The sequence below is a fragment of the Geotrypetes seraphini genome, chromosome 1 (genome assembly GCF_902459505.1).
Source record: "Geotrypetes seraphini chromosome 1, aGeoSer1.1, whole genome shotgun sequence".
Classification (NCBI taxonomy): domain Eukaryota; kingdom Metazoa; phylum Chordata; class Amphibia; order Gymnophiona; family Dermophiidae; genus Geotrypetes; species Geotrypetes seraphini.
This window is the reverse complement of record NC_047084.1, coordinates 271,944,593-271,971,290: the sequence shown is the minus strand read 5'-3', so window position 1 is coordinate 271,971,290 and position 26,698 is coordinate 271,944,593. Positions and strand designations below refer to the sequence as shown.

General features: G+C 40.2%; 1 protein-coding gene across 22 annotated transcripts in view; it reads right to left on the bottom strand.

Moving 5' to 3' along the window:
- Positions 1 to 5,091: 5,091 nt before the first annotated feature.
- CTBP1 (C-terminal binding protein 1) overlaps positions 5,092 to 26,698 on the bottom strand; it is a 646,630-nt gene continuing 625,023 nt past the window's right edge. For 21 of the 22 annotated variants that reach the window (XM_033951334.1, XM_033951361.1, XM_033951324.1 and 18 more), the window contains 2 exons: positions 14,897 to 15,014; positions 5,092 to 8,099 (listed from right to left, as the gene is read on the bottom strand). In XM_033951334.1, coding sequence (XP_033807225.1) covers positions 7,919 to 8,099; positions 14,897 to 15,014 — 299 coding nt within the window. In that variant the 3' untranslated portion in view covers positions 5,092 to 7,918. The remainder of the gene's footprint in view (positions 8,100 to 14,896; positions 15,015 to 26,698) is intronic. The other variant, XM_033951316.1, reaches the window with a different exon arrangement.

The window sequence follows — 26,698 nt, the reverse complement described above, 5'->3', positions numbered from 1 at the left end:
GCCAATCAATTCCAATTCTCACTGATTCTTGGTTAGTTGACAAATTGGCTAATTATCTGCATGGATGTATATATTCAATAATCTGAACACACAATTTTGTACACTATAGCATTCTTTTTCGAAGCAGATGGATATCTCAAAATGGCTAATAAAAAAGGTCTATCTGCAGAAAACGTCCAAATTGCAAGGGGGCATGTTGGAATTCAATTTTGGGAGATACTAAAATTAGGACTTCTTTAAGTGATAATGGAATTTGAAGAATGTCAAAGACAAAAAAGGAAGTTTTAGCTAGACCGGTTTTAATCATATCCAGAATACAAAAAGTTGTCTTGATTGAACAGCTGACCACTGGAAGGATGAAGGTATGACCCGCTTCATTTCTCTGTGGTTACTGACTACCTGCCACCCCATAAGACATGAATACCAGGCTCTCTGACAGCTTCAGGTATTATGGCCATTCCTAACAGAGCAGCAAAGATAAAGAGTAGCCTAGTGATCAGTGTAGTGGATTTTGAACAATGGAAACCAGGTGTTATCTCAAACCACTTTAACATTCTGCACAAATATTTGAGCCCTCCTGGAATATAGAAATACCTAGTGTCCTAGTGTATCTGAATTTATAAGACACCTGCAAGCGTAATGGCTAGTATAGAGATACCATACCATACATTTTTCTTCTATACCGCAAATTTCATCTAGGAGTCAATGCAGTTTACAACAAGATTAAGAATTGAGGACATGAGCATTGACTGAAGAATAGGAGGTAAACTCCTGAGATTTTGTTATAGGTGGGTCTTAAGTTTCTTCTTGAAGATGCAATACTAACATGGTTGTCGTAGGTGGAGAGGGAGACTGTTTCCAGTAGATTGGGTCCTATATGTCTTTAGATTTTTCTGTGGATCATCAACTCTTTTAATAAAGTCCAATTCAGGAACATCAATTCCTGCAGCTTCTTCCTAAGTACACATGAAGGGGGGGGGGGGGGGGGGCTAGTTTGTACCTACAATAGGTTTTTATCTGTTCCTGGAGGGCTTACAACACGTAAATGAATTAAGGTAGAATTTGTACCTGGGTCCCACTGTTTAAGTCCACTGTATTGACCACTAGGCTGTCCCTCTACTCTGAAGGGGGAGGTCTGTGTGGCCATTTTGTTGCAAATGATGCCAGATGTTTTTTGTGCCTACTTTTTTGGCATACATATTTTGGATGTTTTTAGCCCAAGAATATTCTCACGTATTTTCAAACAGGAAATCCTAATGATTTTCCTGTTCAACAATGTTGGTTTTTTTTTTTTTTTTTAAATTTCTTATCTGCATCTTTAAGTCCTGGCTACTTACCCTGCTTCCTTCAGCCTTTCCAGATGCAAAGTCCAGGATCCTGTCCTTTTGTGTGACCCCTCCATGCCTTTGGTCTTAAATTAAAGCATATGATCCATTGGCCACTGGACTTCAGGTGATCATCTATTGTGACACTAGAAACATTTTGCTGATTTGTAAATATGAGATCAAGGGCCCAAAAGTCACTTCATTAAGACATACACTAAGAATAGCAAATGCCATCATTATACTTGTGTTTTCAGAGCAATACAGGGAAAATGACTACAGAAGATACTGAAAATGGAGTTCGTATCTAGTTAGTAATTTATGCTGTTACAGCAGAAGATAATGTCTGAGTATTTAATTTCATTATGAAGAGTTATGAGTTAGATCACCCCCCTCATTCCATGTAAACATTTTGCTGTCGGCAGAAATATTTGTTTGTGCACACACAGGAAAATAGCTACATTATTACCAAATCAAGAGAAGTTACTTTATTGAAAAATTCACCTACATATAAACAGATGCAGAGTGCCCCACAGTTTTGTACATATTATTTGCTGTTTCAGAGAACTCCTATAAAGAAAACATTGAAAGAGCAGCATTTGTATAAACTGCTTGCGGTCTCTGATCTGCTTTTATGTCTGTTAATCTTCCAGGAAGCAATCATTACTAATTTCACAACACCATGCTTTTCTTATTTCATGTACATGAAATATTTCTATCGACTGTAGGCTTTAACTGATCATGACAATACATCTCAACCCCTGCAACACACCTTTTAGCCAATTGCTAACTGCAATAACCAAAGACAGCAAAAGAAACAATGACTGTAAAATCAAAACACCTACAACTAAGCTGCTTTATAAAAGGAATAATTAATTAGTAACAGGAAAAAAAATAGACGAGATATTTGTTGGGATTTTTATTTCTTTAAAATAATTCATACAAATGGTTACAGTCACAAACATGATTTTAACCAAAAATATTGCTAGCCTAGCACATTACCAGAAAGGAATCTATGTAGGCAATGAAATGATGCTACTTTTTCAGAAGTCTAGTGCCTTTTAATTTCGCATTCAGCACAGTTACTTACCGTAACAGGTGTTATCCGGGGACGGCAGGCAGATATTCTCACATGTAGGTGACATCATCCATGGAGCCCAGTACAGACAGTGTTATAAGTGAATTGTCACTTTAAGTTTTAAAAAACTTTGCAACTGCCCAAACCGCGCATGCGTAAGTGCCTTCCCACTCGACACAGGCTCACAGTTACTCAGTTGTGTAACCAAGCTAAGAAGCCAACCAAGGGAGGTAGGAGGGATGTGAGAATATCTGCCTGTGTCCCCGAATAACACCTTTATCCTAGGACAAGCAGGCAGCATATTCTCACATGTGGGACTCCCTAGCTGAATATAATGGGATGGAGGGAAACTTGGCCATTAAGAAGAAAATACATTCTGTAATACTGCTTGGCCAAAATGACCTTCTCCTCTGGAATAGGATTCTAGACAGTAGTGAGATTTGAATGTGTGAATTGAGGACCAAGTAGCTGCTTTGCAAATTCTACCAATGGGAGTAGAATGTAAGAAAGCTACTGATGCTGCCATAGCTTGGACTTTTGTGTGCTGTTACACAACCCTCGAGCTGCAGCCCAGCCTGAACATAGCAGAAAGAAATACAGGCCGCTAGCCATGTGGAAATAATTCTTTTGGTTACAGGCTTACCCAATCTGTTAGGATAAAAGGAGATGAAAAGTTGAGGCAAAGTCCTGTATGGCTTAGTTTGTTGTATGTAGTAAGCCAAGGCACGTTTACAGGTGTAGTAAGCCAAGGTGTGAAGAGCTGTTTCTCCAGGATGAGCATGAGGCTTTGGGAAGAAAACTGGTAGCACAATAGAGTGATTGAGATGAAATTCCGTGACCACTTTTGGGAGCAATTTAGAATGGATGTGGAGAACTACCTTATCATGATGGAATACTATGAACAGCGGATCCAAAACCAATGCTTGGTGTTCACTCACTCGATGGGCAGAAGTGAGAGAAATCAAGAAGACCACCTTCCAATCGAGAAACTTGAGATGAGTAGAAGCCATTGGTTCAAATGGTGGTTTCATCAGAGTGTCTAGGACTATATTAAGATCCCAGACAACTGGAGGTGGCCTGATCTTTAAAGATTTTAAACTTATCTATTTTGTTTTAATTAATATCCAAAAAGTGTGCCTTGAAATTATTTACCCTACCTTTTGTTTTTCCCTTTTTTCCTGTGCCCTTATTGTAACTTTACCTTCTTTCCTCTTTTTTTCATGTTAGTTATTACTTGAATTTTATTATATTATGTTTAAAGTTGCTTTATTATATTATGTACATCGCCTAGAGAATTTGAAATAGGCGATTCATCAAGAACTAAATAAACTTGAAACTTGAATGGAGGTTTGGAATTGAAAAGTCCCTTCATAAACCTGAAAACAAGAGGATGAGAGGCCAGAAATGTATTGTTGACTAGAACGTGGAAAGCATTAATAGCACTGAGGTGAACTTTGACCGAAGTAGCTTTTAGGCTAGAATTGGAAAGAAGGAGAAGATAATCCAATACTGATGATAGACGAAGATGGAGCATCTTGGTGATGGAGCAGTGTCTCTCAAACTTTCTCGAGCCAGGGCACACTAAAGATAGTGGCCATGGCTTGTGCAGAAGCCCTCCAGACGCCAGAAGGGGGTGCCAGCAGGGAAGAGGACCGGCGAGAAAGAGAGGTACTGGTGCCAGCTGATTGCCTACAGAAGTGTTTAACAAATATCAACTGAGTACCCCAACCACCGACCTCCCTAGGCCCACCCAAGCTCTGCCCTAGATCCCATCCCCTTTACTAATTGTAATGCAAATTTTTCCATTCATTTTTCATACACATACAATATACACAGCAGATATAAATTCTCAAAACTGACACATTTCAATCACTATATTGAAAATAAAATCATTTTACCTGCCAGCGATCCACTGCAGGCTGCTGTAATTAGCTTTAAAGGTGAGATCAGGAGGCCAGGGGGAAGCTGGAGGACGCTAGAGAAGGGGGAAGCATGCAGGCCTTCAGCAAATCAGGCAGCGCTGGTGCTGTAGCGCATAGGGAAGTCAGCTGGCAGGCACCTCTCTTCCTCCTCAGTGTGTTGCGGATACAGTTTGAAATACACTGTGATAGAGAGTACATCACATACTGAAATGTGTCCACTTCTGTTGATAACATTGCTGAGTAGAGGGCTTTCTAGAAGCAGATATAATGGCTTGTACTGCGTCAGCCAGATTAGGATCTGCTGAAGTCAGGCTGTGAGTTACCAAGCTGTGAGGTGTGGCGATTTCAGATTGAGATGTAAAAGAGACCCTTAACTCTGAGTGAACAGAGATGGAAAGATTTGCAAGGAAATTGGATCCCTAGAACTCAGCTGAAGTAGAAGGGAGTACCAAGGTTGTCTGGACCACCAAGGAGCTATCAGGATCATGGTGGCTGACTCTTGCTTGAGTGTGACTAATGTCTTGAGAATGAGATAGATTGGTGGAAATGAGTACAGGAACATGTCTGTCCAATCTAAAAGAAAAGCATCTGCTTCCAGATGTTGAGGAGAATACTGCCTGGAACAGTATTGAGGCAATATGTGATTGTGGGGAGAGGTCCTGAAGATTAATATCCATGTCAGAGACTTGTAGCCAAGCAAGACGCTTCACAGCAACAAATATGGCTGATACTTTGGATGACATTTCAAAAGCATCGAATGCTGTTTGTGCCATATATTTCCTGATTTGAAGAAGACTGTGTGCTGTACTGAAAATCCTCAAGATGTTCTGGAGGAATATGCTGCTCAAAATCAGCTAACTCCTTTACTAGATGTTTAAAATGACATGTAGAAGTTGTAATTAAGCACTCTATAACATGTAGAAGTTGTAATTAAAGCACTCTATTAGCCAACATAGAGTTTTGGTAGAGACAGTGACCAAATTTGTCCATAGTCTGACCCTCATGTCCCGGTGATGCATTAGTGTAAACTCTGGTACTAGAGGATTTTTTTTAATGGTCGACTCCAACAGGAATGACTGGTGTTGTAGTTGTGGTTTATCAAATCCAAGGCAAGAAATTATAGATGAATAAATTTTTCTTGGGGCTGCAGTAACAGAAAGGGGGGTCTCCCAGTTTCGAAAGAGGGCCTCCTTAAGAAGATCATTAGGAGGTTCGTCATAATCCAAAGCATCAAGGAGCTCTGCCCTGGGCTCAGTGTCAGCCTCTAATTTGACAGGGAGGGCCTGGCCCATCTGTCTAATGTATTTAATAAATGACAGTCCTTCAGGAGATCTTCTTGGAAGAGGAAGAGATGGATCTGAAGGTATGCCATATGATTCCAGTGCAGAGTGGGCTCACACTCACAGTCAGTATGGTGTCGTGAGAGATCAGAATCAATCTCAGGAATCCCAGGTGACTCTCTGTAAGAAGAATGTAGAGGAGAACGATGAGACTGTATGACGATGCTTCTTGATATCTTCGGTAGGGATTCGAAGAGGAACAACAGGAATCTCTCTTATCCCCAGAAACATGGGAACGATGTGATGTAGATTGACGGTGCCTTGATGCAGAGCATCTAGCTGATGAAGAGCGTCAATGCGTCAAAGAAAGACATTGATGCCTCGATGTAGAGTGCTGATGTTTTGATGGGGAGCGTCACTGTGATGTTGAGGATTGATGTCTCGATGGAGAGCATTGTCACCCACTGGTAGATCGATGAGATATAGACCAAAGTCTTGATTGAGATCTGGAATTGGTACCCTGTGGCCTCGAGGTGCTATGCTTAGGCTGGGCTGGTACCGAAGGAGTTCATATTAGCACCAGTATGGCATGTAACTTAAACATGTCACTGCTCTCCCTTCTGAAGAACTCATTGAGTTGCTCTTTGAATACCTGCACTGATACCCTTGGCTCAACAGCTGGTACCATCGGTGTGGCGGGTTATCTAGGAATGGGTATCCTTGAAGAGGATGCACACTTTGAAGAAGAAGCAACCTGCAGAGTTTGAGAGCAGTGGCATTGTCTTTTAGCCTGCATCAAGGGACTTGATGCTGTAGAGGCTTGTAACGCTTGTTGGGAAGAGGATGGCTTCTTAGCTGGCTTCCCCAATGCTGGAATCTCATTCGATGCTAATGCTGATGCTAGTACTGCCTGCTCAGAATGTTTTCTTGTGTCCATACTTGAACTGAAGATCTTCTCTTGCTGAATGCGATGAGCTTTTTTAGTGAGCACTTCTGTAAGGTGGAACAGCGTATGCAGGAATCAACACAATGCTCAGGGCCTAAACACTGCAAACACCAGCTATGTGGGTCAGTGATGGAAATAAGCTGATGGCATCAACAGCACTTTTTAAAGCCCATCAACGGTTTCGACATGGATGGAAAAATTGTGGCAGCAAAATTAAACTCTATGATTAAATTTGAGGAGGAAAAAACTGCCGAAAAATAACATAAAGGCTGAAAAGTCTCACATGAAGATAGGAGCCTGAGTGAGGAAAAAGAAATTATTCTTTTTTTCTTTTAGTAAAATAAAACCATTGGCCAAAGGCCAGGTTTTAGAAATACAATATGGGTTGAAGGCAACGCCGACTAGATAAAGTCAAGAAAAAAAATCACTTCTTTGTTCCATGGAGAATGAAGAACTGAGGAACCACGAGCCTAAGTCAGGTGGGAAGGCACTCACGCATGCGCAGTGTGGGCAGTCATGAAGTTTGTTAAAACTTAAAGTGACAGTTCACTTTTAACACTGTCCATACCGGGCTACATGGATGACATCTCCCACATGTGAGAATATGCTGCCTGCTTGTCCTAGGATAACACCAATAATGTACAATTTTAACTGGTGACAAAAAAGCATAATGCTTATTTATACAAAACTGTTTTTTAAAAATTTTTATTCATCAAATTCATTTTGCTGCGTTGTCTTCTTTTTAAAATTTTTTTTAAATAAGGGAATTCATGCCAAAAATCAAGAGAAACAGTTTTCTTATGTTACTAAATTATTCTAAAAAAATAAGCAGGTAGAAAAAACAATGCACTGTGTGGCGTAAAAAACAAAAATGGGGAAAATTTATTGTCCTGAGAAGTCTGCCAGCTGCCTCATTCTGGGCATGTTTTTAACATATAAAAGAAAGAATATATTGTTATCTCAAAACTGGCTTGTTAAATGCCTCCCCTATGGGTTTTTTCCCTGTTGACAGCTAAGCAAACAAACCCTTTTGAATGTTCTAAAAACTGTACACAGACAAGTACATTCATGATATAATTAACTACGAAGTTATCTTGCTTAACAAAGAACCCATAGGACACAGAAACAGTGAATCAGTCCACTGGACAGGGACAAACTACAATTTTTATACGGAGGAAAAAAGTTTCTGAATCTTCTTTTGCATTTCTCACACCTTTTTCATTTATACTGTATATTTGGACCAGTTTCTAAAATCAATTATGGTCTCTGTGTAAGTTCATTGTTTTGTCGCTATTCAAATTCCAGATTTTTTTTCCACATACTCTCCAAAGTTGAAATCTCCAAAGCTGGGAATGCTGTTTTCCTTTAGGCTACAATTGGTCACTTGGATGGTCTCTGTCAGCCTCTGGTTTGACAGTTTGGCCAGGGGAAGGAGCATGTGGAGGGTGGACCACAGCAGGGAGGCCATGTGATAGAGATATGGCACTGGGGATTCCTTCTGCTGTGGGTAGGACTGCTGAACCCACATTCACAACACCTGGAGGGTACCTGCTAAGGGAATAAACAGTCTAGAATTAGATTACTAGTGTTGCACATCTTTTTCACACATTTACTAATTTTCTTTCTTATAATTCTTTATTGATTTTTCAAACTACAAATGCGCAATAAATGATTCATATAATTTTCAATATGCAAGTTATCTCACTTATGTTTATCTTCTCTTTGGACATTAGACACCAGTTAATTCAGATACAATTATTCCTTTGCACATCAACTTGTTCTATTTCTTCAGGTGAAACACACAAGGGAGTAATGCAATAATCTTTCAAACTGACATAATGGCTAATATTTTGCTGTTCTAAGCAGTTATGATGACTGCTATGAATACATTCATGCAAATACATCTTTAAACCTTATGAGAGAGGTACTTTCACTTTGATAGAGGTATGCACTCTACAAGAAGATAGCCATATATTATGGCAGAAGACACTCACTGATTGATGAATATATTTGTGATATGAAGATAAGTAAGATAAATATGTAGGTGCTATTCCTCCATCATCATATTGGATGGCTGAGTGGTTTATCAGTTTGCTGTACAAAAATCTTTACAGAACCATCACTGCAAAACACAGGATTAATACAAATTTGATCTTTTGGAGGATTAAAAATAGGAGCACATTTCCTTCCAGTTCTACTGTGGCCAGATCTCTATCCTTTCAATTTCATTCACTTTTCTCCCATCCCCCATTAATATCATCCTTCTGTCATTCAAGCCTATTTTCCTCTCCCTTTTCTTTCTCCCCTATCTTCTCACTCACTTTCTTTTCTCCTTTGTCCATCTCCCTCCTTATTTTACTTATAAAATGCTTTTATAAGCTATAAAGCCAAATAAAAATGGCATGCAAGGGGCCATAAATGTTCATGTTTAGTTTCCCATGTTTCATTAGATTTTTCATTGTTGGTTTCGTTTTGGAGGGGTGGAGCAATGTCATCAATAGCGCACACTATTGATTGATAGGCACATTATCCCTCAGTAGTATGACTACTAATTAATAGTGCATGCCATTGTTCAACAATGACATTGCCCCCCCCCATGTCATTTGAAATGAACATATATCCTTAATACATTATCCACAAAAGATACAACAGAAAGTAGACCCTTCAGGACAAGCCTAAATTTACTTTTCTGAGTTCAAGGGAGGGAAATAGAGCAGCTGAACCACTGCCATCTTCCAAAATTGCCATTATCTTACCATAAACATAGTAACATAGTAAATGATGGCAGATAAAGACCAGAGTGGTCCATCCAGTCTGCCTAAAAATACACGATCCATAAATTAATTTAGTTTAAATGGTCCTTTTTCTTAGATATTTCTAGGCCAGAAACCCAGAGCCCTGCCCAGTAGTGTGCTTAGGTTCCATCTACTGGAGTCTCCATCAAAGCTCACTCAAGCCCATCTTAACCATCCTACCCTGTCCCCAACTGAATAGTCCATATACGGGACACAGGCTGTGCAAGCCTGCCCAGTACTGGCCTTAGTTCCTTCAATGTATAACCATTATTTTCTGATTAGAGATCCTCTGTGTTCATACCACGCTTGCTTGAACTCTGTCACTGTTTTCTTCTCTATCATCTCCCTCGGGAGCGCATTCCACGCATCAACCACCCTCTCCTTACGAATAATTTCCTAACATTACTCTTGAATCTACCACCCCTCAACCTCAAATTATGCCCTCTGGTTTTACCATTTTCCTTTCTCTGGAATAGATTTTGTTCTAAGTTAATACCTTTCAAGTATTTGAAAATCTGAATCATATCTCCTCTGTCCCTCCTTTCCTATAGGGTATACATATTTAGGACTTCTAGTCTCTCCTCATATGTCTTTTGGTGCAAACTTATCTTTTTCGTTGCCCTCCTCTGGACCACTTCAAGTCTTTTTATGTACTTCACCAGATACGGTCTCCAAAAGTGAACACAATACTCCAAGTGGGGCCTCACCATCGACCTGTACAGGGGCATCAACACCTTCTTTCTTCTACTGGTCACGACTCTCTCTATACAGCCTAGCATCCTTCTGGCAACAGCCACCGCCTTGTCACACTGTTTCTTTGCCTTTAGATCTTCAGACACTATCATCCCAAGGTCCCTCTCCCCATCCATGCATATCAGCCTCTAACCTTCCAGCTCCTTCCAATTTCTAATCCCCAAATGCATTACTCTGCAATTCTTTGCATTGAATTTTAGTTACCAAACATTAGACCATTCTTCTATCTTTGCAGATCCTTTTTAATGTTTTCCACTCCCTCCTCGGTGTCTACTCTGTTACAAATCTTGGTATCATCTGCAAAAAGGCAAACTTTTCCATCTAACCCTTCGGCAATGTCGCTCACAAACATATTGAACAGGATCGGCCCCATCACCGATCCCTGAGGGACTTCACTACTCACCTTTTCCTCCTCTGAGCGAATTCCATTAACCACCACCATCTGGCATTTGTCCACCAACCAGTTTCTAATCCACTTCACCACTTTGAGTCCTAATTTCAGCCCTTCAAGTTTGTTCAAGAGCCTTCTATAAGGAACATTCCAGTTCGCATCCGGCAGATTGAAGTCACCCAACAGCAGCACCTCCTCTTTCTTTCCAAACTTTTGGATATCCGCAAACAGATCTTTATCAATTTGCTGAAATTGAGTCGGAGGTCTGTAGACTACACCCACATAAATAGAAGTTTCATCTTGTATTTTCAAAGCAATCCATATCACTTCTTCTTCTCCCCAGGTCCCTTGAATTGCAGTCGCTTGGATATTGATCTTAACATAGAGAGCTACTCCTCCACCTCTTTGACTATCTCTGTCTCTTCCTAAAAAGATTATATCCTGGTATGTTTGCATCCCATCCATAGGAGTCACTGAACCATGTCTCTGTGATAGCAACAATATCCAGGTCTGCCTCTAGCATCATGGCTTGCAGATTATGAACTTTGTTGCTTAGACTGTGAATGTTCTATCTTTCAATGGTAAACTTGTTTTTCATAAAGGTTTGTGTTTAGTTACACTTCCTGTTACATTGCTAAGAAGTGAGTTGCTAATATTGTTTATTTTGCTATCTGTACTATCATCACATCTTGTCTTTTGCTGGGGGTGGCCTCCATAATTGTATTTCATACATACGCTACCCCCACTTTCTAGTTTAAATGCCTAAAAACATATTGTCTAAATTTCTCAGCAAAGATTCTTTTTCCTGCTATATAAGATGTAATTCATCATTACATTATAGTCTCTTGTCTTTCCATGTATTTCCCCATCCACCTATGTACTTAAAGCCTTCTTGACAACACCAGGCTTTGAGCCATCTATTAAAGTTCTCTGTGTTTTTTTACTCTTTGCTCTCCCTTTCCATATGCAGGCAGTACATCTGTAAAAGCTACAGTCTTTACAAAAGGTTTCAAACCCTCACCAAGCTCACGAAAAGCTTTCTGCACTGCAAGTGTGGAGTTATTGGCCAGGTCATTTGTTCCTGCTGGCACATACAGCAGGAACAGCAGTTTAACTGAAGTGGTTGTTTCAGCTGGGCCTGGCTTCCTTGCTTAATTGGTTCTTCTTATATGCATAATTTTCCAAGATGGGTCACTATTTTTATTTTATTCTAGTTATTTATATACCGCCTATTAATTGTCTAAGCAATTTACATTCAAGTACTTGAGTCATTTTTGTCCTATCTGTCCCGGTGGGCTCACAATCCATCTAATGTACCTGGGGCAATGGAAGATTGAATGACTTGCCCAGGGTCACAAGGAGCAGCATGGGGCTTCAACCCACAACCTCAGGGTGCTGAGGCTGTAGTTCTTCTAACCACTAGGCCACACAGAAGCTGCAAAACTTCTAATTTACATATAAATGTTGACACTTGAAGCTGCTAAGTTCTGCTGATCTTGTTTGCAATATATACTTTTCCAAAGCAATGCTACCAATCAATAGGACCCTGAATGTGAAGAAGTCCATTCAATTCCCATGGGCTTCTTGCATTAAGAATAAGCTAATTGGTAGCACTACTTTGTAAAAGGAGCCCATAGCTCTTTATTTGCATTTTAACACTATTAATTTTTAACACCAAGAAGGTATAACACATATGACCATCAAGACGCAATCACAAAGAGGAAGCCCATTTCATAACTTCAACCCCTTACTATACTTTTCCTTATCAATCTCTAAATTAAATTCAGTATGGATCTTTTCGCCTACCCTATTTGGAATGAGAGACTATTCAAATTCCACATCCTGTTCTAATAAAATTACCATTATTTGTACTTTATAAAGTGGTTATCAATTGGTTTGCCCAACTGAAAACCTTTCCTTATGCTATTACAACTACATAATAAATTTCTACCCTCCCTCTAACCCAACTTCCCTTGTAGCTCAATAAAAAGGTGATTCTCTTATCCCTAAGAAGAGAGGTTCTCCCCTCTATAATTATCTACAAAGCTGTCCCCAAAACAGGGGCCCAAATAATTCATTATCTATATGGTTTCCTTTTAATTGCTCATCAGTTTCTCATACTTCATAACCTCTCCTCTCTTAAATTTTGTCCATTCTTTTAACTTTAAACTGTGTGAGTTCTTCCAGTTTATTGTAATCACAATCCCTGCAGCAACTAAAAGAAACTGAACCAATTTGATGTACCAAGGTTTTGTACTCAGTACAATGTACTGGTCGGTTTCAAAATTCTTCCTTCTGAAGTATAATTACTATTAACTCTTTCCTTCAAAAAAACATCAACCTGACTCTGCTTCCTTTTGTGGGCTTATTTCTTGCTCATCTTGATTCTTTTGTCCTAACATAAATCATTTCTTTTCCCATTTCATACTTTTACTTTGACTCCACCCCTGTATATATGGTACTTTATTTATACTTTACATGCACCAATGTGATGCCTGTACATGGCTATGCCGAAGGTCAAAATGGCAGCAGTGGAAAATGACATGGGGATGGGTATCTGCGGACAGGGAAAGAGCCTACAGGGTGGGACAGGGACAAAGCTAACAGAGATGGAGACAGACCCTATGGGGACAGGGCAAGGATGGGGACAAAGACCAAGCCCGCAGGAACAGGGACAAACTTTGTTCCTGTGTCATTCTCTAAAAACTTGAGACTAATATCAATATGTAAAAATTTAACACATCTTACACAACTGGCAGCTGAATTTAATTATTTATAAAATAAAAAAAAAACCCAAACTGCAGAAGCTGCTTTTGGATTAAAATGAACTACTATTAATATATTCATTTGTGTCTTGTCTGCCATTCATGTGACAATAAGAGTCTTGTCTGCTGATCAGACTCCTACCCTCTGCAATGTCTTTCCATCATCTGCCCAACCGCTCAAGCTTCTTACTGTTATTGCAACAGATTCATCCATCGTTGCTGGCATCAAGCAGCATTACCACTATTTAATAGACACGTGAAGGGGCATAATCAAAAATGTGCCAAAGTCTGAGGTAGGATATTTTGTACAAGATGTCCACAAACCTAGCAGAAAAAATGTCCATTTTCAAAGCTGCCAAACGTCTATCTTTTATTTTTGAAAATGAGCTAGGTATAAGTTTTAGTTCTTAGGACGTCTACATTTTTTGCCCATTTTCAAAAATAAAAACATCCACGCAAAAAACATACAAAAGCAAGTTTTGTAGACATACCCATCAACTACCTTGTCTGATCGTTGCAGAAGGAATCCCCACCAGCTGAGCTGGTTTAAGGGATTCCTAGTGGCTCAGCTAATGGAGATTCTCCCTGCAAGGATCAGCTCAGCTGCGGAGACCTATACCCTTCCCCCTGACATCCCGACAACACCCTGAAATCCCCCACATCCTGACATCCTGCTGATATCCCGTACTTCCCCCAACATCCCCCACCCCCCCCCACATCCCCCAAAATACCTGGACCCTCCCCCCATACCTTCGGAAGAGCAAACGGCAGGAGGAAAGCTCACTCTTCCTGCCTACAGGAGGGGGGGGGGGGTTTTCCATGGATATGGGAGGGGAGCCCAGGAATGTTGGGGGGAAGGAGGGTGGAGATGTCAGGGGATGTCGGGGTAAGTATGGAATATCAGGGTGATGTTGGGATATGAGGAGGGATGTGGGGGATATCAGGGTGATGGGATGTGAGGGGGAAGTTGGGGGATGTCGGGATGTGAGGGGGATGTCAGTGGGAGGGGTGTAGGGCTCCATGGCTCAGCAGGGGAATTCCCCATCAGCTGAACCACCAGGAATCCCCAAAAATAGCTCAGCTGATGGGAATTCCTTCTGCTGCAATCAACTGATGGGAAGCCTACAGGGTTTTTTTTTTTCCGCTCTTTCAGTGGTGGGAGAGGGTCATGACCACTTGGGGAGTAAAGGGGGTGGTGTCATGCCTTAAATCCTCCAGTGGTCTTCTTGTCAGTTTGGGCACCTTTGTGGAACTTAGATGCAACTCAAACAGATCTAACTGCCAGCGTCCAAGTTCTCTCTAGGAAAGCTTTGATTTTGGCTGGGGTACGTCCAGGTTGAAGCCCGACCAATTCCTGCTCCTAACACACCTCCCAACATGTCCCTTTGCTCTCTGGATGCACAGCAGCTTAGAAGTGCTCCTGCACGTCCAGAAAGCTGGTTTTGATTATCGGTACATGGATGTCCCTGCTTTAGGACTATGAAACAAAAACAATGATTTTTCTAAAACTCTATAAATCCTAACTCTGTTCAGTGACAAAATTAATTCAGAAGCCTGCTGTGTTTATATTTTCTTTATGAGCAGGGGAACGGCAGTCATCTCAGAATCAAGATTTATTTCAGTTTTCTCCAATTATATACTTACCTGTATGCAGCACCATTAAGCTCTGGATGAACTACTGCTGGATCCATGCTAGCCCAATGTGTAGCCGCAGTCAAATGATCTTTATTAACACAGTTTTTCAGGCTGTCTGGAATGCGACCTGGTAGAAGCAAAAAACAATGCATAACATAATAGTTTATTCCTGAACAACAGTTTTAATAAAAAATAGAAACAAGTCAGCAAATAGATAATTTCAATCATGATTCAAAACGCCAATCAGAATTCCTTTTGGGCTTTTTCTAGTCAAGTATGGCTAAATGAATCCTTATTTAAGATCAGATAAAAATTATGTAAGAAACTCAAGGAATATATAAGTCTCCAATTCTGCATGTGACTCATTTATATAAAAGCATATATTCCTAATCTGCAGTATATTGACATCTTGTCTTATCTCAAAGGAGAAAAGCACCAATGTTCTTTGGGTAGATGAACACAGAAAGCAAAATGCAAAGTTCTTTTAAACCTAATTATGTCAGAACAGTTTTCTTCCCTTGAGAAAGGACAACAAAATCAAACAAAACATTGCTAAATTTGAGCAAGATCAAAGTGCAAAGTTTGAGCCTATGAGCTGAAGACAATCTCGTCTGGGCCAAGACTGCATGCCAATAAAATGGGAATGGGTGGGGGGGTGAATGAGAAAGAGTGTTAATATCCTGCCACATGACCCTACTGGGTACATGTTATTATGGTCATTGCCAAAACAGGATTAAAACCTCATTATTTAAGAAAAGTGCTATATATGTAACATACATATTTTTATTATTTTCTCTGCCTCTGCTTGATGCTTGCCTATACCAGACCATCTAGAGAATTTTTATTTTGAGTCTTATTTGAAAGACAATACCATATAAAATTTTAGGTTTCTTTTTTTTTTTTTGTATATATATTTTTTATTCTTTTTTTTTAAATTCTTACATCAAGTGAAATACATGTAATACATTCAATCATACAAAAAAACACTTGAAATTATCATTAAATTTTCTTACAATGTGAATTAAATAAACCCTTTTTCAGAATTTATATCATATTAATATTACAATAGTTTTCCCTCCCTATCCCTTCTATATGTTCTATACATGTGTTATTATATCTGATCAGTGGAATAAATTGTCAATGGTCTCCATATTTTATTAAATTTGTTAATATAACCTTGTTGTAATGCCAATACTTTTTCCATTTTATATATATGACAAATTGAATTCCACCAAAAAGTGTAATTCAATTTAGTGTAATCCTTCCAGTTCTGAGTAATTTGCTGTATGGCTACCCCTGTTAAAATTAATAAAAGTTTATTATTATCAGCAGAAATCGGACTTTGTGTTCTCATTGCTGTTCCAAATAATATTGTATCATATGATAGTCCAACATGATTTTCTAATAAATTATTAATTTGGGGCCAAATTAATTTCCAAAAGGAATTAATGCAGGGACAAAAGAATAGTAAATGGTCTAATGTCCCCACTTCTATCTTACAATGCCAGCATCTATTAGATCTACTACTATCTAATTTTTGTAATCTCGTAGGGGTCCATAAAACTCTATGTAATAAAAACAACCATGTTTGACTCATAGATGCTGATCTTGTAGTATGTATTCTCCAGGACCAAAATTTTTGCCATTGAGATGGAGAAATTATCTGTCCTATCTCAATACTCCAAATATCCCTAAGTCCTGATCTCTTTTTTTTGTTTAAAATTCGTTTATTTTCTTATACCATTTTGCGGCTTGGTGTCCTAGAAAATCCGCTTGAAAACAAAGGATTGGTAAACTATATTGAGTGTTAAGATTCTTCCATTCAGGGAACCCTTCCTGAATGGCCTGCTTCAATTGCATCCATTTAAAATATTGTGTTTTATCTAATCCAAATTTTTGTTGCAATTGTGAAAAACTAAGCAGTGATCCATTTACTATTACATCTTTTAAAGTTCGTATACCTGCTTTTATCCATTGTTTCCATACTATTTTAAATCCACCAATTTTGATCCTGGAGTTTACCCAAATAGATTGATTTAAAGATTTAGTCAAAGGATCTGGTGTTAATTGCTTATAAATCTTAGTGTTTTCCATGTATCTATTAGAATTCTGTTGTCCTTATATCTCCTAGGCATTGTTATACTGATAAGATGTTCTGGATGTAAAGGAAACATGAGGCGCCATTCTAAATATAACCAGTCGGGTACATTTTCCATGAGATCTGGGAGGATCCAATACATTCCCTGTCTTAAAATATAGGCTTGATGGTACCTATAGAAATTTGGAAAATTTACCCCTCCTTCCTTAATTGTTTTTTGTAATGATGCTAAAGCGATTCTTGGTCTTTTCCCAAACCAAACAAATTTTGTTAGAATATTGTTTAATTTTTTATAAAATGACCCCTGAAAAAATATTGGAATCATACTCATTTGATAACAAACCACAGGTAAAATCATCATTTTAACTGTTTGGACTCTTCCCCACCAAGAAAGATGTAAAGGATTCCATTGCTCGCACATTTCTGTTATTTTTTTTAATAAAAGTTTTTCATTCTCTTTTACTGTGTCATCAATTGTATTTTTTATAAGAATACCTAAATATTTTAGTCCTTCCTCTTTCCATTTAAATGAATATGAATCAAATAGTCCTTTGGTGCAATGGATATTAATTGGAAGAACTTCAGATTTTTCCCAATTGATTTTATATCCAGAAAACTTTCCAAACTTTTCTATTAAATTAAGTAGATGTGGAATGGTGTCTTCTGGTTCTCTTAAATATAATAATATATAATCTGCATATGCAGATAATTTAAATTCCCAATTAGAAAATGTGATTCCCTTTATTCCCTTAGTTTGATTTATTGCAATTAATAAGGGTTCTAGAACGATATCAAATAGTAAGGGAGATAAAGGACAACCCTGTCTAACTCCCCTTAGCAAGTTAAATTTATCAGATAAATTATTGTTTATATTTAATCTTGCTCCAGGGGAGCTATATAATGTTTGAATCATTTTAATAAAACCAGGTCCTATACCAAACCATTCTAGAGTTTGATACATAAACTTCCATTCTACTCTATCAAATGCTTTTTCTGCATCTAATGATATTAGAAAAGCTGGATCATTCAAATTTTTTGCTAAATTTAGAGAATGAAATGCTAATCTAGTGTTATGTGAAGAGTGTCTTTTAGCAACAAATCCAGTTTGGTGTATATCAATAATAAAAGGAAGAGCTTTTGCTAATCTTATAGCTAGCACTTTAGCAATTAATTTAGCATCTACATTCATCAAAGATATAGGCCTATAATTTGTTATCAATGTCGGATCCCTGTTTGGTTTTGGTAAGACAATTATAACAGAATCAGCCATAGTTCCTGTTATATTTCCATTATTTATTTGATATTGATATAAATTTAATAGATAAGGTAATAAAATATTTTGAAATGTTTTGTAAAATTCAACAGTATATCCATCTCCACCTGGAGCGGATCCAACTCTAAGAGCTTTCAATGCTGATTCTACTTCTTTTAAAGATATATGTTCTTCTAAACTTCCTTTTATATGATCCGGAATATTTGGTCCAATAAATGCCTTTAAAAATTCTATACCATCTTGTTCTTTATTTTCATAAGTATCAGAAGTGTATAAATCCTTATAAAAATCAAGAAATTGTTTTATAATATCTTCATTACTAGTGTGTGTATTGCCCTGTTTATCCTTAATTGCAATAATCTTAGATTTTCTTTTTTTTGCTTTAATAAAATTTGCTAATAATCTTCCATTTTTATTTGGATTTCCATAATACTGTACTTGCCGACAGAACATATCTTTCCTTACAAATTGAGAAGAAATCTCATTATATTTAACTTTTGTTTTTAATAATTTCTGCAATGTATCATGTTCCCATTTAGTAATTAATTTTTGTTCTAATAATTTAATTTCTTGTTCCAATTGTATAAATTGTTTTTTAAGTTGTTTTTCCATATATGCAGAATATGATATGATATTTCCTCTCATTGTTGCTTTATAAGCGTCCCATAAAATTTCAATGTTTATGTTATCCAAATCATTAAATTGAAAGAATTCATGCATTTTTTCTTTAATATTTTCTATAAATTTTATGTCTGCAAGTAAAGCATTGTTAAATCTCCAAATTGGTTTAGAATAAACAGATATATCATTTTGTAGATCAATCCACACACCAGCATGATCTGATATAATAATAGGATCAATAATTGCTTTCATCACTTTTTGTGCTATGTTATTAGAAACAAATATATAATCAATTCTTGAAAAGGATTTATGGACCTGAGAACAAAAAATTTTAGGTTTCTATTAATGGTTTTGGGGTTTAAATAAAACCCAAAACTTAATGCCATGCCTGTGCTGCCAGTGTTTCTCTACTTTGTTCATTTCAACAGAAATAATTAAAGACAAGAACATAATAGGAGGCTAGTGAGATAAAGATCTGATTCTGCATATAGTCAATTGCACTTATTGAGTTTTGCAAATGGCTGGATCTCAGGCTTTCAAAAGCAAAACATTTAATATATTCATCTAGAAGAAAATTTTATAAGAGGCTGCCCAAGTTGAACAGCAGATATGCATGTAAGTTACGTTTTTTTTGGTAAAGGGAAAGCACAGTTACTTACCGTAACAGGTATTATCCAGGGACAACAGGCAGATATTCTCACATATGGGTGATGTAATCCACGGAGCCCAGTACAGACAGTGTTAAAAGTGAACTGTCACTTTAAGTTTTAAGAAACTTTGCGACTGCCCACACCGTGCATGCGCAAGTGCCTTTCCGCCTGAAGTAGGCTCATGGTTCCTCAGTTCCATATGCGAGCTAAGAATCCAACCAGGGTGGGTGGGGGTTGGGGGGGTGATATGTGAATATCTGCCTGCTGTCCCCAGATAATACCTGTTATAGTAAGTAACTGTGCTTTATCCTAGGACAGGGGTAGGCAATTCTGGTCCTCGAGAGCCAGAGCCAAGTCAGGTTTTCAGGATATCCACAATATATATGCATGAGATAGATTTACATCTCAAGGAGGCAGTGCATGCAAATCCATCTCATAAACATTTATTGTGGATATCCTAAAAACCTGACCTAGCTGCGGCTCTCGAGGACCGGAATTGCCTACCCCTGTCCTAGGACAACCAGACAGCATATTCTCACATGTGGGACTCCTTAGCTGAAAATAATGGGATGGAGGGAGAGTTGGCCATTAAGAAGAAAATAAATTCTGTAATACTGCTTTGCCAAAATGACCTTCTCCTCTGGAATAGGATTCTAGACAGTAGTGAGATGTGAATGTGTGAATTAAGGATCAAGTACCTGCTTTGCAAATTTCATCAATGGTAGTGGAATGTAAGAAAGCTACTGAGAACTTTTGTAAGGTGTAACAGTGTGTGTAGGTGTCAACATGATGCTCAGGGCAAACACCAGCTATGTGGGTCAGTGATTGAAATAGTCCGCTGGCACCGACAGTACTTTTTAAAGCCCGTCAACGGTTTCGACATGGATGGAAAAATTGCAATGGCAAAATTAAACCTAATGACGAAATAGAGGAGAAAACCCGCTGAAAAATAATACAAAGGCTGAAAGGCCCAAGTGAGAAAAAATAAATTATTTTATTTTTTTATATGAGTAAAGTAAGGAAAAAACCAACGGCCAAAGGCCAGGTAGAAAACAAAACGGTTTGAAGGCAACATCGACTGGATGAAGTCCAGAAAAAAGCACTTCTTGGAAAATGAAGAACTGAGGAACTGCGAGCTGGAAGGCACTCGTGCGTGTGCGTGCAGACAGTCACAAAGTTTCTTAAACCTTAAAATGACAATTCATTTTTAACATTGTCCGTATCAGGCTCTGTGGATGACACCACCCACTTGTGAGAATATGCTGCCTTCTTGTCCTAGGACAGGCCTGCACAACTCAAAAATGATCCGGGGCCGAAACGAGTCAGAAAATGTAGCAAGGGCCGCAGGTAGTGGCCATGGCTTGAGGCACCCAGAAGTGCGCGGATGTTGCCGTGATGATATCATGCACATACGTGACATCACATCGACATCTGCGAATGCGCAGAGGCCTTCTGGACAGGCCCTGAGACACCAGTAGGGGGTGCCAGCAGGGAAGAGGACGGGAGAGAAGGAGAGGCACTGGCGCCAGCTGATTGCCTACAGCAGTGTTTCTCAACTACTTCAAGCTAAGTACCCCCAACCACAGACCTACCAAGCTCCGCCCTAAACCCACCCAAACTCTGCTCCAGATCCTGCTCCCTTTACTAATGCAATTTTTTCCTTTCATTTTTCATATACACATAGCAGATATAAATTCTCAAAACTGACACATTTCAATCACTAAATTGAAAATAAAATAATTTTTTCTACCTTTGTTGTCTGGTGATTTAATAAGTTTCTGGATGGACTTCCTTCTGACTGTGCATCCAACATTTCTTTCACATTCCAACCCCATCCCCTTTGGGTCCAGGTCTCTCTCTCTTTTACCTCTGCTTACCCCTTTGCACCTAACACCACCTTTGTTCCAGGTCTCCCTCTCTCTCCCTCCTCTGTTATGATCTTGCATCTCTCTGTTCTTCCTCAGGGTCTCTCCCCCTCTGAATGCACCTCCCATAGTCCAGCATCTGCCTCCTATCTTTCCCTTGTGGCCCAGGCCTCTCTCTCTCTCTCTCTGTCTTTCTTCTGCTTACAACCCTCCCCCCCCAACAAGCATTTGTTTTTCTTTCTTCCAGGTCTTTCTCTGCCTCTCTCTCCTTTCTTTCTCCCTCCCTCCTTGGTCCAGAATCTTTCCACCTCTCTGCAGTCTCTTTCTCTCTTTTCCTTCTAGACACTCCCAAGTCCAACATCTTTCCCCTCTCTTCTGCCTCCCCTTTGTTTCAGGTCTGTCTGTCTCTCTCACTCTGTCTTCCTCCTCCCCAGGGCCTGGCATCTCTTCCTCTTTTTTCCAGTCTCCCCGTCCGCGGCCCGACTTCTCTCCCTCACTCTCTGCGTCCTAGCTGCTTCTCCAACGTCTTGCTCCCTCTGTCGCAACTTCTTTCCATGTGCCGCATCCTGCCCTACTGGAAACAGGAAGTTGCGGCAGAGGGAGAGAAACGTAGTTGCTGGAAAGCTTTGGGGCTGGTTCCAGTCAGTGTCAATGGGAGAAGCTGGTGGTGCTGGCTCGGCAGCTGAACCCCCACGGGCAAGAGAGCAGAGAGAGCCATTTTGGGTCGCATGTTGTGCAGGGCTGTCCTAGGATAACACATGCATCAATAACTTTATGAAATTAACCCCCTTTTCCTCTCAGAAATAGCCACAGATACTTATACCTGCTAAAGGAGCACCACCACACTCCCAATGTAGGGGCCCCCCTGCATCCCCCCAGCCTGCATACCAGCATCTGCGACCCTCTGCTCATTCCACTCTTGTCTCCCCTCTGATGTCACATCCTGGTCCCACAACTAGGAAGTGATGTCAAAAGGGAGCCAAGGCCGGCCGAGCAAGGGGGTGAAAGATGTACTGGTGAACTTTTGAAGAGGTATGTGGGGGGTGCAGAGATAAAGAGAAGCATTGGCAGGGGTGGAGGGGACAAAAAGAGAGGAAGAGGCTTAAGTGAGCAGTTAGGAGGGGGGGGGGCAGAGAGGAGAGGTAGCGGGATTTATCGCAGTTCATCATGGAGAGGACAATTCATTGTGGCCATGTTGAAACGTCCCATGATGAACTGTCCCATTCTGAGATTAACATGGGTAAGCAATGGGTAGTACAGATGTTGATTCCATTTCTATCTCGTAGCTTATTCACCTGCCACTGACTCAGTGGGTCCGATTCCAAAGTAGAGCAGTCACAGCACACCCAGGCCCACTGGGTGCATGCCAATGTATCTAATGCATATTCATTATCCTCTTACTGACCTACAAGTGTGTTCACTTTGCAGCTCCGCAATCTCTCTCCACATTTCTCTCCTCCTATGCTCCCACCTGTGAACTCCGTTTATCAGGCAAGGCCCTCCTATCTGTACCCTTCTCCTCCACTGTCTATTCCAAACTTTGTCCTTTTTATCTTGTTGCACCATATGCATGGAACAAACTGCCTTTATGTCAGGCGCCATCTCTAGCAGTATTCAAATCCAAGCTAAAAGCCCACTTTTTTGATGCTGCTTTCATCTCCTAACGCCCACTCTCCATAAAATTACCTATATCCATCCTATCATTTTTTGCAAGAAACTTCCCAACCATCCCTTTATGTACTGTCTGTCCAAATTAGATTATAAGCTTTTCTGAGCAGAGGCAGTCTACAGCAGTGTTCTTCAACCTTTTTACACCCGTGGACCGGCAGAAAAAAAATAATTATTTTGTGGACCGGCAAACTACTAGGACTAAAATTTAAAAATCCCGTTTCCGCCCCATCTCCGCGAGCTCGGTCCCCACAAATCATCTGATCCCATCCACACAAGCCTCAGTTATGATTTTATATTGAATGTATTTTATTAAAGTATAAAAAGAAACAATATTCTGTAGAATTGTCATTTTATAAATACAAATAATTCAGAGCAAGGATCAACAAAACCCCTGTCTCCCCTCCCCTTCACATATATCCCCTCTACTATCAAGAAAACTGAACAAGCCAAATTATTACAGAATGCTACACAGAAATATCATGCTAACAGAATACTGAAGTAACACATGACAGGAATAGTTTTAGGGGAGTGCAACTAGGGCAACTGCCCCCTGGTCAGAGAGCGCCCTAAGCCAGCTGAAAGCTAAAGAAGCACTGCCTGGGTTTTGCAGTCCCCAGTTATGTCTAACACCAGCTCTAGCAGGATATATATTTCAAATCTGATATATTCTAATCACAAAATAGAAATAAAATTATTTTTTTCTACCTTTTGTCGTCTCTGGTTTCTGCTTTCAATCTTTTTTTCACTCTCTTCCTTCCAGCGTATGCCCTCTCTGTCTCTTCAATCCAGCATCTGCCCCTTCCATCCACTATCTGTCCTCTCCCCCTTCCATATGGTATCTGTCTTCTTTCTATGTCCCTCTCCCCTTTCCATCCAGCTTGTGCCCCTCTCTCCTATTTACATGATTCATTCCAGCTTCACTGCTCTCTTCATTTTTATCTCTCCTACACCAGATCTATCATCGTTGTCCCTCTGCTTATTTTTCTGCTGACCCCTTCCTATCATCAATCTCTCTACTTTCTCATGCCTGTGTCTCCCCTTCCCCTCCTCTAATCTCTCTGCCAGCTGTTTCCTTCCTTTTTTCATTCTCCCTTCCCTCCTCCTCCTGTCCAGCAGTAACTCTCTTCCCTTCCTCCCCTCCCAGCAGCATCTCTCCGTCTCCCTCTCCAGTAGCAGCTGTCCCTTTTTTTTCCTTGCCCAGCAGCTTCCCAGATTCCTTTCCCTCCTCCCCTCCCAGAAGCATCTCTCCGTCTCCTTCTCCCTCTCCAGTAGCAGCTGTCCCTTTTTTTCCTAGCCCAGCAGCTTCCCAGATTCCTTTCCCTCCTCCCCTCCCAGAAGCATCTCTCCTTCTTCTCCCTCTCCAGTAGCAGCTGTCCTTTTTTTTTCCTGGCCCAGCAGCTTCCCAGATTCCTTTCCCTCCTCCCCTCCCAGATGCATCTCTCCTTCTCCCTCTGCAGTAGCAGCTGTCCCTTTTTTTTCCTGGCCCAGCAGCTTCCCAGATCCCTTTCCCTCCTCCCTTCCCAGAAGCATCTCTCCTTCTCCCTCTCCAGTAGCAGCTGTCCCTTTTTTTCCTTGCCCAGCAGCTTCCCAGATTCCTTTCCCTCCTCCCCTCCCAGAAGCATCTCTCCTTCTCCCTCTCCAGTAGCAGCTGTCCCTTTTTTTTCCCTGCCCAGCAGCTTCCCAGATTCCTTTCCCTCCTCCCCTCCCAGAAGCATCTCTCCTTCTCCCTTTCCAGTAGCAGCTGTCCCTTTTTTCCCCTGCCCAGCAGCTTCCCAGACTGATAGTGGTTTTCTCCCCTCCCAGCAGCTCTTCTTACTTCCCAGCGCAGCGATTCACGAAGGCAGCCTCGGGTCCTTTGTTGGGTCGCGCCGCCTCTGAGGAAAGAGGAAGTTGCATCATCAGAGGCAGCCGCGACTCAGCAAAAGCCCCGAGGCTGCCTTCGTGAATCGCTGCGCTGGGAAGTAAAGGAGAGCTGCAGAGAGGGGAGAAAGCCACTGTCGGAGGCTCCCCAAGATCTCTCCGGCCCAGCGCACGCTTCCGATGCTGATCTTGCCGGTCCTGCGCGGACCGGCAGGAAGTTCAAATGAGTCAATCTTGCCGGTCCTGCGCGGACCGGCAAAAATTTCCTGCGGACCGTTACCGGTCCGCGGACCGGCGGTTGAAGAACTGTGGTCTACAGCATATTGAATATACAGCATTATAGAAATGATAAACTGCAGTAGTAGTGATAAAATACATAAAATTAAACAATGAAATCAGGTAATAAAATAAAGTTTCACTGATTGAGCATACAACCTGTTACTAAAGGAATTCCTCTAACATGCTATTAGTTATTGAAAACTAAGGTGGGAAGTTATCAACGTGGGCCACTATTAAAGACAGGTTATTTTATTGTTAACCTGGGTTATTAGTAACTAGATCTCTTTGCCTATGTTGGTAACTTCACCCCCTAAGGTTTTAAACCAGTGTTCAGCAAGCCAGTCTTGTCATTTAATATACCCAGATAAAGTTATGCAGAGAACTGTAGAACAGCCCTGTTATGACTAAACTTGTCTTGGCTAAATTACAACCATGCCCCTAGACTAGTTCATTCATACTCCACCTCAATTTGTCTGGTTAAATTTTGTGCAGCCAATGAACTGGCTGGATAAATATTTAACCGTGCAATGGAGGAGTAGAAGTAGTTTAAAAACCAACACCACATCATCTGAGTATCAGCTTCAGTTTCTTTTTCAAAGTAGAAGAGTAACTTATAACTACCAAAAGGATGTTATTAATCAGCAAGTCACTCGACAAGGTCAACTGTATATCTGACTATGTCAGCTTGATAATTCAGGACAGGGTCCTACTTTTTAAATTCAGTATTGAGGGTGGGAACTGATATGTAAGAGCTATAAAAGCAAACTCATTGAAAGACAAACTCAGTCAAAGAGAAATTCTGAAACGTCAAACACTCTGGTCTCTACCACCTACTTTTCTGCTAATATTAAAAACAATCCTTGGGTACTGCCAACCATGCTTTGCTTGCAAAGACAAGGTGCAAGTGGATTATAAAGAATTATGTAGGGAAAATGAGATACAAAAAACATCCTCTTTCTCTGCAAACTGAAAGGGACAATCTTCTGTATAAAAGAGAGAAAGGATGTGTCCTTAGGCAGAGAACCACTAATCAAAAAAGTTTAAATGAGAAAAATAACCAAAGATACACTACTTTCTATGTTTCTACTTTGATTGAAAGGTATTTCCAGCTGAGTTAAGAGCATAATGCTTCTATAGCCTTAAAAATGATGTGTGCAGAACAGTCACAGCACAGGCTCTGGAGTCAGTACTGTAAATGTTGTGACCCCCCAATATAGACTTTAACAAAATTACCTCCTGTCCAATCTGACAACAATATAACCCTGATAAAATCCCTGACATGGGAAAATATCAGTCAGTGGAGACCTAATTGGATATGGATCTGAGAGCCAGTGGAAAGACCAGAAAGCACAGTTACTTACCGTAACAGGTGTTATCCAGGGACAGCAGGCAGATATTCTTAACGCATGGGTGACGTCACCGACGGAGCCCCGGTACGGACCTTTTTAACTAGAAAGTTCTAGTTGGCCGCACCGCGCATGCGCGAGTGCCTCC